This window comes from Delphinapterus leucas, chromosome 8, assembly GCF_059928025.1.
Source record: "Delphinapterus leucas isolate spDelLeu-1000000601 "Yukka" chromosome 8, BTC_Dleu_Yukka2, whole genome shotgun sequence".
NCBI lineage: Eukaryota > Metazoa > Chordata > Mammalia > Artiodactyla > Monodontidae > Delphinapterus > Delphinapterus leucas.
The window spans coordinates 54,401,285-54,418,079 of NC_143136.1; the positions used below are offsets into that span (position 1 = coordinate 54,401,285).

Genomic DNA, 16,795 nt, shown 5'->3' on the forward strand with positions numbered 1-16,795 from the left:
GCATGTGGGATCTTCCCAGACCAGGGATCGAACTCATTTCTCCTACATTGGTAGGTGGATTCTTAACCACTGTGCCACCAGGGAAGTCTGAATGTTAATACTCTTGATGTTGTCCCAGAGGTTTCTTAAACTATCCTAATTTTTTTTTAATTCTTTTTTCTTTTTGCTGTTCTGATTGGGTGATTTCCACTATTTTGTCTTCCAGGCTGTGTGTATGTTCTTCTGTATCATCTAATTTGTGGTTTAATCCCGTCTAGTGTATTATTTCAGTTATTGTATTCTCCAGCTCTGATTGGTTCTTTTCTATATTTCCTAAATCTGTTGAAGTTCTTACTGTGTTCCTGCATTCCCCTCCTGAGTTTTTTTTTTTTTTTTTGCGGTACGCGGGCCTCTCACTGTTGTGGCCTCTCCCGTTGCGGAGCACAGGCTCCGGATGCGCAGGCTCAGCGGCCATGGCTCATGGGCCCAGCCGCTCCACGGCATGTGGGATCTTCCCGGACTGGGGCACAAACCCGTGTCCCCTGCATCGGCAGGCAGACTCCCAACCACTGCACCACCAGGGAAGCCCTCCCCTCCTGAGTTTGATGTGCAACTCTATGACTGTTGCTTTGACTCTTTATCAGGTAAATTACTTATCTCCATTTTATCAGGGCTTTTATTCCCCTGAGGTTTTATCTTGTTCTTTTGTTTGGAATAAATTCCTCTGTCTCCTCATTTTGTTTGGTTTTCTGTGTTTTTTTCTATGGATTAGACAAAATAGTTACTTCTCCCAGTCTTTAAGGTGTGGTCTTGAGTAGGAGCATCTTCTATGTAGACTGCATGTGCCGGGCAGTGTTGGCAGGCCAGCTGGAGCTGGAGCAGGCATGGGCCAGGGGCATGCTGGGGCAACCTTGGCAGGCTGGCTAGAACACCAGGCACTTTTCAAACTGCTGCCTCTGCACTGGGACTCAGAATGAGTGAGTCTGTGTGCAAGCCCTCTAAGACTCTGTTTCTTACAGCCTTCTAGCTCTGCATAAGCCCTGCTGGTTTTCAAAGCTAGTTAAGGGGCCTTGTCCTCCCAGTGCTGGTACCAAAGCCTGAGGTGCCCAGTGTGGGGCTCGAACCCCTCACTCCTTAGAGAGGACCTTCAAGTTTGTGATACCCCTTCCCACTTGTGGGTCACTGCACCAGGGTGGGTGTGGTGTCCTGACTACATCACATCTCTGCCCCTCCTACCCATATTGATGTGGTTTTTAAAAATTGTCCTTAATTTTGGAAGAGCTGTTCTTCAGGTCTTTCTCAGAAAGAGTTGTTCTATATCTAGTTGTAGTTTTGGTTTGTCTGTGGGAGGACATGAGCTCAGGATCTTCCTACTGTGCCATCTTGATCCCACCTATCAGATGTTTTTATATTTCATTTGGTGGCTTTTCAATGAATCAACATTTTAAAAAACTCCTTATATTTTTCTCTAATTTGTTAATTTCTGATTTTGTATTTAATCAATTAATCCTCTTTAATTTTATTTTATGAATCTTTTTCTATAATTTAGACTTGAATGTTTAATTAATATATTTTTTCTTTCTTTATGAACAAAGTTGCCTAATGCTATGAATTTCATTTAAGCCTAAAGTCATCTGTATATCTTAGGTTTTAAACATAGTAGCCTCATTGTTATTTTTTTCTAAATAGTCTGTAATTGTAGTTTTTTTCCTTCATTTGATCTAGGAATTATTCTTTAAATTGTTTTCTTAAAATTTCTAAGAGATTTGTTTTATCATCTGGCCTTTTGTTGTTTATTTCTACTTTTATTGCATTTTGATCTGACTGGGTATACCTACTTGAAATATTTAAATGTCATAAATGTAAACATCATAAGTACCTTATTTTCCCTACAGATTGTGTAATTTATCAATATAGAGTACCATTTTTTAATCACAGTGATTTTTGTTTTGATTTCTAATTTGTCTGAGATTAACGTTGGTAACCCTCCTTTACTTTTTTGTCTTTGCCTGATATATTTCATCCTCTTATTTTCAAATGTTATGACTTTTCAGTTTATTTTCAAATGTTATGTCTTTTCAAATGTTATGTCTTTTCAAATGTTAGGTCTTTTCAAATGTTAGGTCTTTTCAGTTTAGTTTTATGACTCCAGCAAACATAAATTAGTTGAACTTTTTCCCCTTAATCTGATAATGTTCATCTTTTTTTTTTCTTTTTTTTTGCGGTATGCGGGCCTCTCACTGTTGTGGCCTCTCCCGTTGCGGAGCACAGGCTCCGGACGCGCAGGCTCAGCGGCCATGGCTCACGGGCCCAGCCGGTCCACGGCATGTGGGATCTTCCCGGACCGGGGCACGAACCCGTGTCCCCTGCATCGGCAGGCAGACCCCCAACCACTGCACCACCAGGGAAGCCCATGTTCGTCTTTTAATTGAAAAGTTAACATCCATTTTTTGGGTGTTAACTGATATTTAATCATATTCCTATCATTATATTTTGGGTTTTTGTGTGCCCAAATAAATGCGTTCTTATGTCTTCTGTTTTCTTTGTTGTATTTTGCATTAGCACATGTTTAGTTTCCTTTTCTGTTGACATTTTAGAATTTATTCATGTTATTGTTAGTCTGTTATATTTTTAAATTGTGCCTTGATTTTGGTGCCAATATCAAGAACAAAACGGGATCTGTGGGATCCTTCTTCTATCCCCAAATGAGACAATTATGGAAGCACATGTTGCCCTTCATCTTCCATATTTTGTTGAAACAATTTGTAGTGTTGGTTACAGATATTCTAATTTTTACATTATGACTATTCACTTTCAAGAACTTACTCATAACATTTACACTAAGCTTCTCAAGTATATTAACAATAACAACTATTTAGAATAAATAATAAATTTTACTGGGTTCATTTCTCACAATAGTTTTTTCATGATTACTCCTTTGCAGATGTATTCCAATTAGTTCTCCTTTTTTGAAATGTGAGGTCAACACAGTATTCTGTACCCCTGGGTATGTAGTTGTATTTTTGGGGGGTTGCTGTGCTGTGGCATGCGGGATCTTAGTTCCCCAACCAGGGATTGAACCCATGCCCCCTGTGGTGGAAGCACGGAGTCTTAACCACTGGACCGCCAGGGAAGTCCCTGTAGTTGTATATTTTTGATAAATCTCTACAGTGTTTGAACATTGTTTAAATGTGGACGTCTTTAGCCTGGCCATGCTCCGCAGTTCACCACAATCTCCATTGCTCCCTCCTGCCTGCTTGATCTACCTGCCTGCACAGCAGTTTGTGTTTATAAATTCTCCTCTAGACCTTCCTAGAGTGCATATAATTTCAAAAATCCAAATGTTTAAAATATGATCCCAAGTTCTTATATTGAGTGACACTCTGCCTTTTCTTGCCTGGACTTAGGCTTTGGAAGACCGAGTATGGGAACTCCTGCAGGAAGCAGACAAGACGGCTCAAGAGAACAAGGATCAGAGCCAGGTCTATGATGCCATGGCCAAAACTCTGGGTGAAGCATGGGCAGCCCTGGTCTCCATGCTTGAGAGAAGGAGGGAGGTTCTCAGGTTGACCTCTGAATTTTTTGAAAATGCCTTGGAGGTTTGTGTTTAAAAAACTTTCCCCTTCTCCACATCAGAGCACTCCTGAAAATGTTTTCTTTCTGCAAAGAGACATTGTAGTCAGTTCAAAAAATGGTAGAATAACCAAGATATATACACTTAATTTTTAATTTTCAAAAAATAAAATTGTTAATATTTTAAATGTAGGCCTTCAAACAAAAACTAAGTACAGTTAATTAAAATTGATAAATATTAAGTAAAAATGGGATCTTTTACCCACAAGTCATTTTGATATATTTCCCTCTTTAGATAATAATAATACAATTACTAAATCAAATAATTACCCCAATGATAGAATTACTAGGAAATGCTGGTCTAGCGTGTTCTTGTTAACTGAAAGTTGGAGGATACAATTTCTTCTACTGCTTATGAAAAGGAAATTGCAGAATATTCCATAGAATGTTTGACTTGTAAGCATAGTATATGATAGGGTACTTTCCTAAGGCATATAGTTGAGTTTCCATAGTTTGAGCTCGTTAAAATATAAGAGAAGGAAAAAGCCCTGGGCCTAAGTTTTTTTGAGGAACCCAATTTCAAAATGTGAGACTCAAAGAACTTTATCAAAAGAGGTGTTATATTTAGTGTAAGATACTTATTGGAAATTTCACTACATTCATTTTGATGTGAAAGCACTGCTTCATTATGATAAAGCACTAGGTTGAAAAATATGACATTTCCAAACTGAAAATTCAGGACTTAAATCCAAAATAATGAAGGAAAGAAGATTAGTAATAGAACATTAAAATTGAGGTAGATAATTTCATACATCATGAACTCGTTTAAAAGTTAAAAGGAGGAGCAAAAATCTTATTGTAACTTACAAGGTTTGTTTTTCACAATTTGAACACTGAAGTCCAGCTCACAGATCATCTCGGGGAAAAGTTCCACACACAGTTTTCTTTCCTGAAAAGAAATAAACCAAGCAAAATACACCTACAGGGGTCAAATTATAGATACATCTGATTCATTTCATCTTAGTAAGTGGGGTATTAGTATTAGTGCCCTTGAAATTCAGGTCATTTGAGCATAGGAAGTTATCTTTTTTTAAACATTAAGTCCAATATTTGTTTCTCACTGGGTAGGAGCATTAATACTAGCTGATTTTCTATATGATGAGAAATGACTTCCAGATATTACATGAAATAAAAGGAAGTATAAGTCAACCTGTAATTCAGCCCAGCACTCTGATTCCTCATGAAAAGATGAAGTTTCATATATTATCCTCCTTTCAGTTTTGTGGACTACTTCATACTTAGCTGATGGAAAACTCCTACGTGATTTTCCCTGCCCCTTGTGTATGCCAAAGCAATTTTCATTAGTGATTCAAAAAAAAGAAATGAGGGTGAAATTAAGAATAGTGTCTTTGAAAAGTGTCCCCTTGTTGCCACTTCTATCCTGTACTAACTGCAGAAAGAAGAAAAGTAGGGAAAAGAAAATATCCGCAAGATAAAAGTTAATAGAACTTGAAGGAAGCTTTTTCTGAGTAAAGCATTGTTTATTTATTGGTTAGTTTTTGAAAAAGTGTCAAACCATTTGAAATATAGATATAAGTTACACAGTGACTCCAAAACTTCTTGTAGTGATCTACAGGGAGAACCAAACTACCCACCAGGGTTTTGTTTTATTCTTTTTCTTTTAAGTTTCTCTTCAAAGAATGTCTTTAAAATCAACTATTAGAAATAGAATGAATTAGAGATGGAAACGATATGTAGATAGGATCCACTTACTGAACTATGTGCACGCAGGAGTTCTTTAGAAATACAAAATGACTTCTTATTGCATGGTTGATAGTACAAGATGGCTTCAGGCTCACAGGCTTCTCAAACACTGTGCTTCAATTTAGAAACAGTGTCCCCAAGTGACAGTGGCTGGTGTCCATCTGCTGGTTCTAACAGGATGGTAGAAGCTCTCTCTGCATTTCAAAAGGGGATGTGCTCATCAGTTGCTCTCTCATCTTTTCATGCCATTTATAACTGACTTTTATATGGCTATTGTAATAATCAAAATGTAGTAAATCTTGTTAATCAAATAGTCACATAAAAATATTAAATATCACTAAATCCAAAGATGAGAGTTTGGATAAAACTTGAAAAAAGGTGACAAGCACTGTGATAGGCTTCTGTGTCTTTCTCACTGATACTTCACCTTTATGAGTTTATTCTACACCTGATCCAAAGGTGAATGTGTTGATTTAAATGCTCTTATAAATGATAATAATTTCCTTTGAACCATAGTGCTAAAACAAACCAGTTATTTGTCCACTACTATGGATATACTGTACTAGCATAACCAAGTATATTTTGCCCTTTTCTAAAATTTGTACCTAAGGTTATTCCCCTGAGAATTTTGACATCACTTCAAGCATCTCCCTTTCATACTTCCTCTATGGAGAAACGCAAAAAGAGAGACTGGTCATGTTCCTTACCACTTAGGGTGTCAAATTGCTCTTTCTCTTTTTTCTTGAAACAGAGGAGAAATTTTCTATTTTTCATTCTTGCTACATCTAATTTCATTTTTATTTCTATAAAAGTACATAAAATCATTGATAAAAATGCAAACAAAATTATAAGTTATAGATTTAAAAGCTAAAAGTTTACCACCCCTCACCTATCCCTAATCCTATTCATTCTCATAAAGGTAACCCTTTGCTATGTATCTTTTTGGACCACTTTCTGTACAAATATATGTATTTTTGCTTTGTATAAGAAATAGGATTACACATTACTTCTCCTCACTCGGGCTAAAATCAAGTGTAGAGATGGGATTAGACTATGTATTATTCTGAAACTTACCTTTTTTAGTTCTAGGTCTAATTATAGAGAAAAAAATGAACTATATTTCAACCTCAAGTGGATTCTTAAGTTAAATTTACTAATAATTATGTAGGTTACTGGTTAACCAAACTTTTGTTGGTTTCTTTTAACAAACTTTCTGGTTGTTCTTTGAGAAACTGCTTTAGAATGTTGACAGTGGCTGTATTTGTATTATGGGACACAATAATTTTAGTTTAAAATTTCAATACACATTAGAATAGTAAACAAATTGGTTTACTTCAGCATAGATAACATATTTCCAGGTATGAAAAGAATGCAAAGGAAAGAGAAGAAAGTTCTTATCCCAGTACTTTGTAAACTGACTACATGCAAACACAAAACCTCGTACAAACACGTGAGCCAGCACATGCTCACACAAACACACAGCTCATCACACAAACACATACACAATCAGCTAGGCCATTAATTCATGAAAAATGTTTACAAATAACTAAAAGTGGCACAGTGTTTTTTAGTTTTTCATATGTCCTTCCCCTGCATTTCTCTTGTAGTTTGCCATTAAAATAGACCAAACGGAAGATTTCCTCCAGAACACTCAGGAGTTTGAGAGTGCCGAGTCCTTGAAATCACTCCTTCAGCTTCATGAACATCACGCCAAAGGCAAGAACTATTTCTTCCTCACATAAGCTTTTAAAGGTTTTAAAGCTGTTAATATGGGAATGCTCATGCATAACAGTATATTTTTAATTTATCTGATTATGTATACCTCAACTTGTTCCAAGTAAGGTTAAATAAAGCCTTATTTCTGGTCATATTCTGCAGGAAAGAACTGGTTGTAAATGATTCTAAGGGGGTAGAGGAAGAGCCTCTGGGAGGTTCAGTTATGCAGTCTGCTAGACCTTAGTTCCTGAGGAGGAGCCATTTCCACCTCACTCATCCTTACATATACTCAGCATCTAGCGAGGCCTCGGCACTTGGTGGATCCTCGTGAAATATTTCTTTTTTTTATAAAGTTTTAATTAATTAATTAATTTTATTTATTTTTTTGGCTGTGTTGGGTCTTTATTGCTGCACGCGGGCTTTCTCTAGTTGCGGCGAGCAGGGGCTGCTCTTCGTTGCATTGCGCGGGCTTCTCATTGCGATGGCTTCTCTTGTTGCAGAGCACGGGCTCTAGGCGTGTGGGCTTCAGTAGTTGTGGCATGTGGGATCAGTAGTTGTGGCTCGTGGGCTCTGGAGCGCAGGCTCAGTAGTTGTGGTGCATGGGCTTAGTTGCTTCGCGGCATGTGGGATCTTCCCAGACCAGGGTTCAAACCCATGTCCCTTGCATTGGCAGGCAGATTTTTAACCGCTGCGCCACCACGGAAGCCCCTCATGAAATATTTCTTGATTGAATAAATGGTTGAATTCAGTGACTGTTTCTTCTAAGGGTCAGGAAATGAAGGTCACCCTTTCAGTAACAGCTCTGAATAAGGAAATTTTCCTTCACTATTGGACTTTAAAAAAAAAAGGATTAGTGAATTTTTTCCAGATAAAAATCTAATAAAACACTATATAAAATTATTTTCAACTCCCCCCAAAACAACTGTAAATATTGTCTAGTTGTTAACCAACAATTTGTATGCTAGGCCTTTTCCACCAGAATTTGGGCTGGACCAGGGCTGTAGTAAGAAAGGCATTTGTAGAAGAACACCTGTTTACTCTAATCTTTTTCCGTGAAAGCAGATTAGATAAATAGATAGGAACAATCACTTCTTTTCTTCCTAATGGGTTCTTCCAATTATTACTGAGTACAAGTGGATGGCTTCCTGAATTCATTTGTCTTAGTTCTAACTCACCTTCTAGCTTCACAAACCTGGTCGTGCTAGACAGGGACAAAAGGTGTTTTTAAAGCCACAGACAGATTGTGTTTATATCACCCTCCAAAGGACCCTAGATAGTAGATCATTATTTTTCTAAAACTCAAAGATTAAAGGACTCAATCTTTCCTGTGTAAATTTTTTGAGATCTGACTACATATATACCTATAATTTTAACAGATTACTGTTCTGTAGGACCTGTCACTAACAGGGGTTGTAAACAGCATCAAAAGTATCAGCATTAGAGCAACGGCCTGCCCATTTTTGTACAGCGGCAGCAATCTAGGGGTGCCCAAAGTGGGTAAACAGAAGCACGTGAAATTCCTCTTAGGAGACTGGAAAGTGACTTGAGCCCAGGCCACTGAGATGGGTTCTGTGGCCTCAATTCAATCTTCATGCCACCAACAAGATCATCACAAAGCAATTTCACCTCCAGAAACCTGACAGTGACTGATGCTTCTGGTGAAGAGGTTCAGTACTGAGGCAGTCAAATGTGAAAGCATTTTCCGGAGGGACTGGAGGGGGAGGTTGTGGAAGTAGAGACTTTTCCATAAATATTTGGGGATGCAGCTGGAAGCGGGGAACGATTAAATGCTGTTGTTAATGTTGGCTCCTTCAATTACTAGGATCTGTGACTCAGTGAGCCGGTTTTCATGGGGCACATGCTGCTTTGTTTGGAGGGCTTAGGCTACAGGGCCCTGGCATCCAGCTGATGGTGGGACCAATGCCCTGCCTTTCAGGGGTGTCCACGGGGCCTCCTCTTAATCTAGAAAGATGGATAACAGTGCTAGCCAAAGACAGGAAGCATAGTTTATTTTTGTGATGACAAAATATTCTTCCATCCTGGTGGCATGTTTATCATGACGTTTTTGTGTCCCTCTGTGTGATACGTGAAGCACAGAGATTGCAGGAGACTCTAGTCAGGATATTTGGCTCCCAATTCATATGCCCAAGGGTAGCTTCAAGGGCTTTGTTTTCATAATATGGGAGTTGTTGAAATTTATTAATCAATTAATTCAGTGGAATAAGATTACCTGATTTGAAATACATATTCAGGAACAAAACTCTGATTTTCAGTTAAGGATGTCATTTCTGTCTTGGTTCATTTAGGATGCTCTAACAAAATACCACAGATTAGGTGACTTATCAACAACAGAATTTTATTCCTCCCTGTTCTGGAGGCTGGATGTCTGAGATCAGGGTGCAGTATGGTCCGGTGAGGGCCCTCTTCTGGGTTGCAGACTTCTCATTGTGTCCTCACATGGCAGAAGGGATTAGGGAGCTCTGTGAGGTCTCTTTTATAAGAACACTAATCCCATTCACGAGGACTTCATCCTCATGACCTAGTCACCTCCTAAAGGCCCCACCTCCTAATGTCATCACATTGAGCATTAGGATTTCAACATATGAATTTTAGGGGGACAGACATTCAGATCACAGCAATATCTATTATCTTTAAATTTAAGGAAATAAATTATAGGTATAACTACAGCTAGCAATTATGATAAGTGAGATGTTGATCAGTGAGTAGCACAAAATGTGAATGTTAGGATAATGAAGGTTAATAACATGACTGGAAAAACTATAATCAAACTTATCCCTAATATTCATGGTATTTCAATTTATGTCAAAATCTATACTTTTTTCTTGTTCAGCAATGCTAAGTCTATGTTGCATGTCAGAGACTTATTCTGTAGCATTTCAGAGATCAGAACCAAGATGAATGGGTTGAAGGTTTTACCCTCTGGAAAGTTACAGAATACGTTCATTCCCTCCACTATGCGACAATCCTTGAAATAGTTGAAGCCTAACGTGTCCTCTCTAGTCTTCTCTCCTTTGGGTGGAACATGCCTAGTTAGTTAAAGTGTTTCCCAGCAAACATAGTTTCCAGACTACTTATCAGACTGGTTGCTTTCAATTCAACAACACATAATTAAACAATATTTTCTGAACCCGTGCCAGGTGAGAAAACCAGAGTCATGTGTGTTGAAAGAGTACATGGCCCTTGTCCTCAGGAAGCCTACAGTTTGATGTATACATTTATTGGTGAATTCTCTCTGTTCTTTCTGTGGGTCCCTCTGTTACACCACCCAGCACACTGTGTAGTAATAATTTATTTCCCTCTTCTTCATCACCAGATTATGAGATTCTGGAGGACTGGGATTATTACATCTCTTAATCTCCAAGGTTTAGAATAACACCCAATCAAAGTATGTTTATTGAGTGTTATTTGTATATAATCCCAATTTAAGACTCAGTAGCAGATGCAAAATGAGCAATAAACAAGGTACTACAGGGACATTAAGGAGGAGAAAATTGGTTATAAACCCTGAAGAATCACAATTGCACCTTCCAGTTTTCCAATGGCCTTCTTTTTTTTTTTTTTTTTTTTGTGGTACGCGGGCCTCTCACTGTTGTGGCCTCTCCCGTTGCGGAGCACAGTCTCCGGATGCGCAGGCTCAGCGGCCATGGCCCACGGGCCCAGCCGCTCCGCGGCATGTGGGATCTTCCTGGACCGGGGTACGAGCCCGTGTCCCCTGCATCAGCAGGTGGACTCTCAACCACTGCGCCACCAGGGAAGCCCCCAATGGCCTTTTAAAAATGAACATAGCGCCTAAGAAGCTTCCTCACAGGAATAATCATATTATTACTTCCTTTTTCTTAGATGTTCTATGTATATTTTAAATGCAGCTGAGATATAGGTACTTTGGGGTCTATTATACTATTTTCTCTATGTTTGTGTATATTTTAAAATACCCATTAATGAGTTTAAGAAACACCATCTCATTGAGTAATATTTGGAATATTTAAAAATGTATTTGGAAGAAATGTCACCCATGTTCCCAGTGTCAGAATGTGACCTTGATGCTTTTTAGAAAATACTCATTTGGAAAGGTTAGCAAGCTATAAATTCACTTTGACTTGTGTACATCTCTCATTTATCCATCTTAAGTTAGTTATTTATACTTAATATTGATGACAAACTGTAAAGTTATTAATATAAAGTATACTTCAATAATATTTTAGGTATAATTACAATGAAAACAGTTAAACAACAAAAATTTATTTACTAGCCTTACATCACAAGGTATTATGTCATAAGCGGGGCTTGTATATAGAGAACAATACAATCATTAAAATAAATGCACTGTAGAGATTTTGTATTTCTTGAAGTTCATGATATATCTAGGTAGTTTACCCCTGAGGAAAAATGCATCACTTTGTATGATCAACTGATGGAATAAATAGCTAGGGAAGCATAAACAGTGAAAAAAAAAATAGTAAGATGTAAGAAGCTGACAGAGGAAACTTAGAGAACAATTGATCCACTTTAAGCACCACTGTAGTAACAGGTAACAGACTGACCATAGGCTGGGTGCATTTGTACACGTTAACTTGGGCTCAGGAGGCTGCATGCCTGGTGGTACCATGGTGGTGGTTATACCATTTTGGCAAAAGTTGAAACAAAAAACCAGAAAAAGATTGCAAATGGAAATTTTGGCTAATTATATGTATTTTGTGGGGACTAGAACAGGTTGGCCTGACCCATTGTCAGGCTGCAATACCCTGAGCATGGAAAGCTGTGCTTCCCTCTTTCATTTGAAAAGCCTGTTGTGAAAGAGCTAGTTAATGAAAGGAAGAAAAGAAGTACTACGTGGAAACCCCGCCACCTGCCCATACTTCCTGTGTGTGTGTGTGTGCGTGTGTGTGCGCGCGCACGTGTGTGTGTGTGTGTATGTATGTAACTGTTCACGATATCATAACAAATTCTCGAACGTAAAGGAAATATGTATACCTACATATGAGGATCAATTATACTGATGAGCACATTGAGACTCTACAAATCAAAACTCTTCAGTTTGATAGCCAAGGACTTCTATAACTTGTTTTCACCTCATTTTCAAGTTCTTTCTTTCCCTTCCACGTAAGAATTTTTTCTAGACAGGTTTTTTCTGCCTCTGTCCCTCTCATCTTGTTCATGTTTGTTTCCACTTCTCCTTTTAAGAGATTTACTTTAATTGGAATGCTCTCCCTGACTTTTCTTCGTCTGCTTGACTTATCCCATTCCCTGTCCTGCTTCCAAGAATATGGTTGTTTTTGTTGTTTGTTTTTTTGTATTATTAATCCTCAATCAAATTGCCCAGTGCACCTAATCACACCTTTCTTACTCTGAGCAGATAGCACCATCTAATACTTTATTGGACAGACCTAGGTCATATGGCATAAACGGTTTGAAATTCTTTCCTTTTTATCTCAAAATATCTCTTTACAGCATATTCCCTTATCTCAGTCTCTCTTCACCTCTCAAAAAAAGGTGTCAGTTTAAAGAGACAATCGACCCAAATACCACAGTCATTGCTGTGTTGTTTAGCTGTCAGATGCTAGAATGCTAAAGAAGTGCCACAGCGCAGTGGGAAGAACGCTGAGCTACTAACCAGAATGCATGGCTTTTAGCACTGATAAGTCCATTTCTAATAGTGTGACATGCTTATTTGCTGGGTGTTCTTCATAGTTCTCCCATCTAAAAATAAAAAGCAGTGTATTCAACCTTGCTGACAGTCTATCCTTTTTTTTTTTCTTCTAACAACAAATGTCTCAAAGATTGTCCTTTCCTGTTGCTTTCACTTCATCACTGCCTTCCCACTTCTCAACCTGGTAACTTGGCTTCTGTTTCTATCACTTACCCGTCACAAAACCCCAAGTCTTCCCAACATCTCTGTTTTTACACCTCTGGCAGACTGCTGATCTCTAGCACCTATAGCTCTAATTCTTCCCCCTCTTTTAATACATTTGATTTCATTCTAGCATTATACAAAATTATCGAATACCTCCCCTGTGCCAGTCACTATGCTAGTGCTGAGGATACTGTCACCGTCCCTGTCCTCATATGTGCATTGGAGCCTAGTGGCAAAGACAGATTTTAGTCAGCTAACCCAATGCATAAATGTAGAACTATAGCTGTGATAACAGCTGTGAATGAGAGGAACATCCGGCTATGAGAACACTTAATAGGAGGATTTGGTCCAGTCTGGTTTGTCCTTTGAGGAATTGACAATTGACTAAGACCTGAAGTATGAGTAGAATAAAGGTGGAGAAGGAATGTGTTGAGGAGAATGGTATCCCTGGCAGAGAATGTAGTAAAAAGTTCTGGGGCAACAAGGAGTATACCATGTGTGAGGTATTTAAAGAAGATATGGATGGAGGTAAAGAGGTTGAGACAATCTGAAAGGGAAAATAAGGACCAGACCATGCCAGAACTGAAATCATGTTAAGGGGTCTGTCCTTAATTCTAAGACACTGGGAAGCCATTGATGTGTGTGTGTGTGTGTGTGTGTGTGTGTGTGTGTGTGTGTGAGAGAGAGAGAGAGAGAGAGAGAGAGAGAGAGAGTGTTTAGAAATGATCTTTCTAATATATGGAGAATGGATGAAATGGATTGGAGAGGAGATGCAATTAAGAGGTGACTGCACAAATCCAGGAAACAGATGACGTTTTCTGGCTTGTGGGGAATGGATAGTTTCCCAAGGGCTCTTCCAATGGATCCCCAAGTGAGGTTGGGGACCCTCAAAGTGCTACTCTCAACTCCCCCATCTATACTCTTTCCCTTGGTAGTCCTTCAGTTTTCAGGCTTAAGCTCCCATTTCTACCAGATGTTGCCCACACCAATAATGCTGTCTACTCCAGAGAGCGCAAACCAGTGGCCCATTTGCCAGAGAGCCATGTTTTGTTGATCCTTCAGTATTTTTTAATTTAAAAAATACCAATTACACAACAGTTAAAAATCAGAAGCTTTCACATAAAAATCCGTGTTTATAATTCTTTAAAAATTGGAAGCCCCATCAACACTGACCCTGTATTTCCTCATGTCCACAGTTGGTCGACACTGAGTGACAGCAGATCCTGTGAGACTGGTCATGTATTTTCCACTTTGTCATAGTCCCTGACGTCTGGGTACCTGGCCCGCATATTCACTGAGCTTTTGTTTGGTTACTGCAGTCATTAGCCTTTAAACCTCAGATTTAGTCCAATCACCTCAGGATGTAGAGCACTACAAGGAGAGTAGGCACCTTAACCAGCATATCACCACTAAAAACCAACTGAACCAGTGCCCAAATCTCACAGTCTTTCCACTCCCCTGTACTGATTTATGCCATCACTGAACTTCGGCATCCTACCATTTGGCAGTTAGCGCCATAGCAGTTAGGCCAAGGTATTTGACCAGTTGTATTGGAGGCATTTTATGTTTACACATTTGAATTCCTTATTTTTAATAGAAGGTTACATATATTTTAAATTATATGATGAATCCAAATATTACTATATAAAAACTTGCTCATATCACTATTCTTTTTTCTAATTTTCTTCTAGAACTCTTAGAACGATCTCTAGCCCTTTTAAACAAAAGTCAACAACTCACTGACTTCATAGAAAAAATCAAGTGTGATGGACCTATTGTGAATCCCGAGATGATTCAGGGAGCTCAAAACAGCTGCCTGAAGATTGACAGTCTTCTTGAACTTCTCCAAGACAGGAGACGGCAATTAGACAAGTACCTGAAGCAACAGCAGCAGGAATTGAGTCAGGTTCTGCAGATATGTCAGTGGGACCAACGAGAAAGTCAGGTAACCCAAAGGGGCACTGATGGTGCCCTGACCTTGTCTAATGAAGTTTGCTTGTTATGTGGATGAGCCATTTCCTGGGGCAGCTTTTCAGTCATCATGGTCAAATCTTTTGGTCTTTGATTCAGACTACCAGTTGTTTTCCCAAGCAAGTAATATAAAAACAAAGATTTTATTTCTTCTCATTATAATACTGATTTTTTAAATGGGAGAATACCCCCTAGCAGTTTTGAAAATGACTAGGTTCTACTGTTGGATTCTCTTTCGTGCTTCTGTCCAGGTCACTACCTTTAGTTACATTTCTTTGAAATTCTGAAAAGTTCATTGCAATTTTCTTGAATGTTGGGGAGGCATGATGCTGCTAATGCCAGTGAAAAAGTCTGTCAGCCCGAAATAGAGATAATGTTCTTAGAAGAGTAGCCTGGCACCAATGAAGAAATATGACCTTGGCCTGTGTCTGGATGCTCAGTGGTTAGAGGGCTTTGGGGTGGGAGGTTGATGAGTTTGCAGGCTTGTTAGAGCTCATTACTCAGACTGCAGGCCCAGCTCTGGTCAGTTGTCAATGTGCTTGCTGTGCGTTCCTTGTGTCCCGATCACTTGAGAGTAAGCGTAGATAGAACTCTCTTTGCAAACCCCCAACTCAAATAGGTAGGATATTTATGGCTATATTTATAACTGCCCCAAGCCCATGCTTTAATCTGTACAGATTAACTGGAGGGAATTTTCAGAGAGAAATGATGTGGAAGGACATCTCCTGGTCTGGATGCATAGGAAAGGGGTCTCTTCATATATTTTATATTATTGCTCTGATCCGAACTGGAGAGATAGACATACAGCTGGTAGCAAATATGAGTCCAGGAGAAACTGGTTCTTTCAAGCTGGAAAAATGAGGATTTAAATGATTAACCTTTCAACTTATACTTATTGAGTACCTACTGTGTACCCAGATCCTATTATAAGTACTAGGGATACATAACACACAAGATAAAGTCCGTTTCCTCCAGGAATTTTCCTTCTAGTGCATTTTCTCATCCTCAGCTCTGTTGATAGCCAGTGCTAGGTAACTCCTTTGGAGAGGCTGTCCTGGGCACTCTAGGGTGTTGAGCAACATTCAGGGCCTCTACCCACCACATGCCAGTAGAACATACTCTAGTTGTGACAACCAAAAAAGGTCTCCAGATATTGCTGACTGTCCCCTGGGGGGCAAATTGCCCCCAGATGTGAACCACTGTTTTAGTGTGATGAGAAAGGCCTATGATAAACAAATGAACAATGACAAGTGCCATAAAGATCAACTAGGGCAGTGAATTTTGACTTGTGTTGGTCTACTTTTAATCAGAGAAGGAATCACAGAAGGCCTCTCTGAGGAGGTGACATAGAGCAGACACCCAAATGCAGACACCTCCAGACATACAGTCGGCCTGCATTTTGTCATCTCCTTCTTTAAGTCACTATATACTTTCCAACCCACCTCCACCTTCAGCCCTTTTGTCTTGACTGCTACCATTCACTGTCCTGCTTCTTCTGTGCTTTGCCTGCCAAGCCATAGCGCCTCCCCAATTTAGTTCTTCCCCCACCCCACCTTCATATGCTCATTACCCAGAATGCTGTTATCCAATGCAATAGTCTTTAACTGATGATTCTGGTATAACAAAGGAGAACTAATGCTCAGGACAAGAATAAACTTAAAGTTGTTTATCAGACAACTGTTTCCAAAGTTCCTTGTCCTCCATATCATATGGCACTCTCTCCCTCTCTTTCTTTCTCTCTCTTTGTCCTTTTCTCTCTCCCCTAATCCTGACCTGACACCATGTTCCCAGAGCTGCTGTCCCCTTAAGAAGAACCTTCCTCTTATTTCTTTCTATTGAATTCATAACCCCCAAACCCTGCCTCTGGTGCTTCCAAGAATACACTAAAAACTCCTCTTACTTTATCATACAGAGTAGTTT

At 39.1% G+C, this 16,795-nt stretch overlaps 1 protein-coding gene across 1 annotated transcript in view; it reads left to right on the forward strand.

Annotated features, from left to right (window-relative positions):
- CCDC141 (coiled-coil domain containing 141) overlaps positions 1-16,795 on the forward strand; it is a 209,351-nt gene that overhangs the window by 48,334 nt on the left and 144,222 nt on the right. The window contains exons 3-5 of the mRNA XM_089916618.1: positions 3,387-3,578; positions 6,924-7,032; positions 14,596-14,849. Coding sequence (XP_089772744.1) covers positions 3,387-3,578; positions 6,924-7,032; positions 14,596-14,849 — 555 coding nt within the window. The remainder of the gene's footprint in view (positions 1-3,386; positions 3,579-6,923; positions 7,033-14,595; positions 14,850-16,795) is intronic.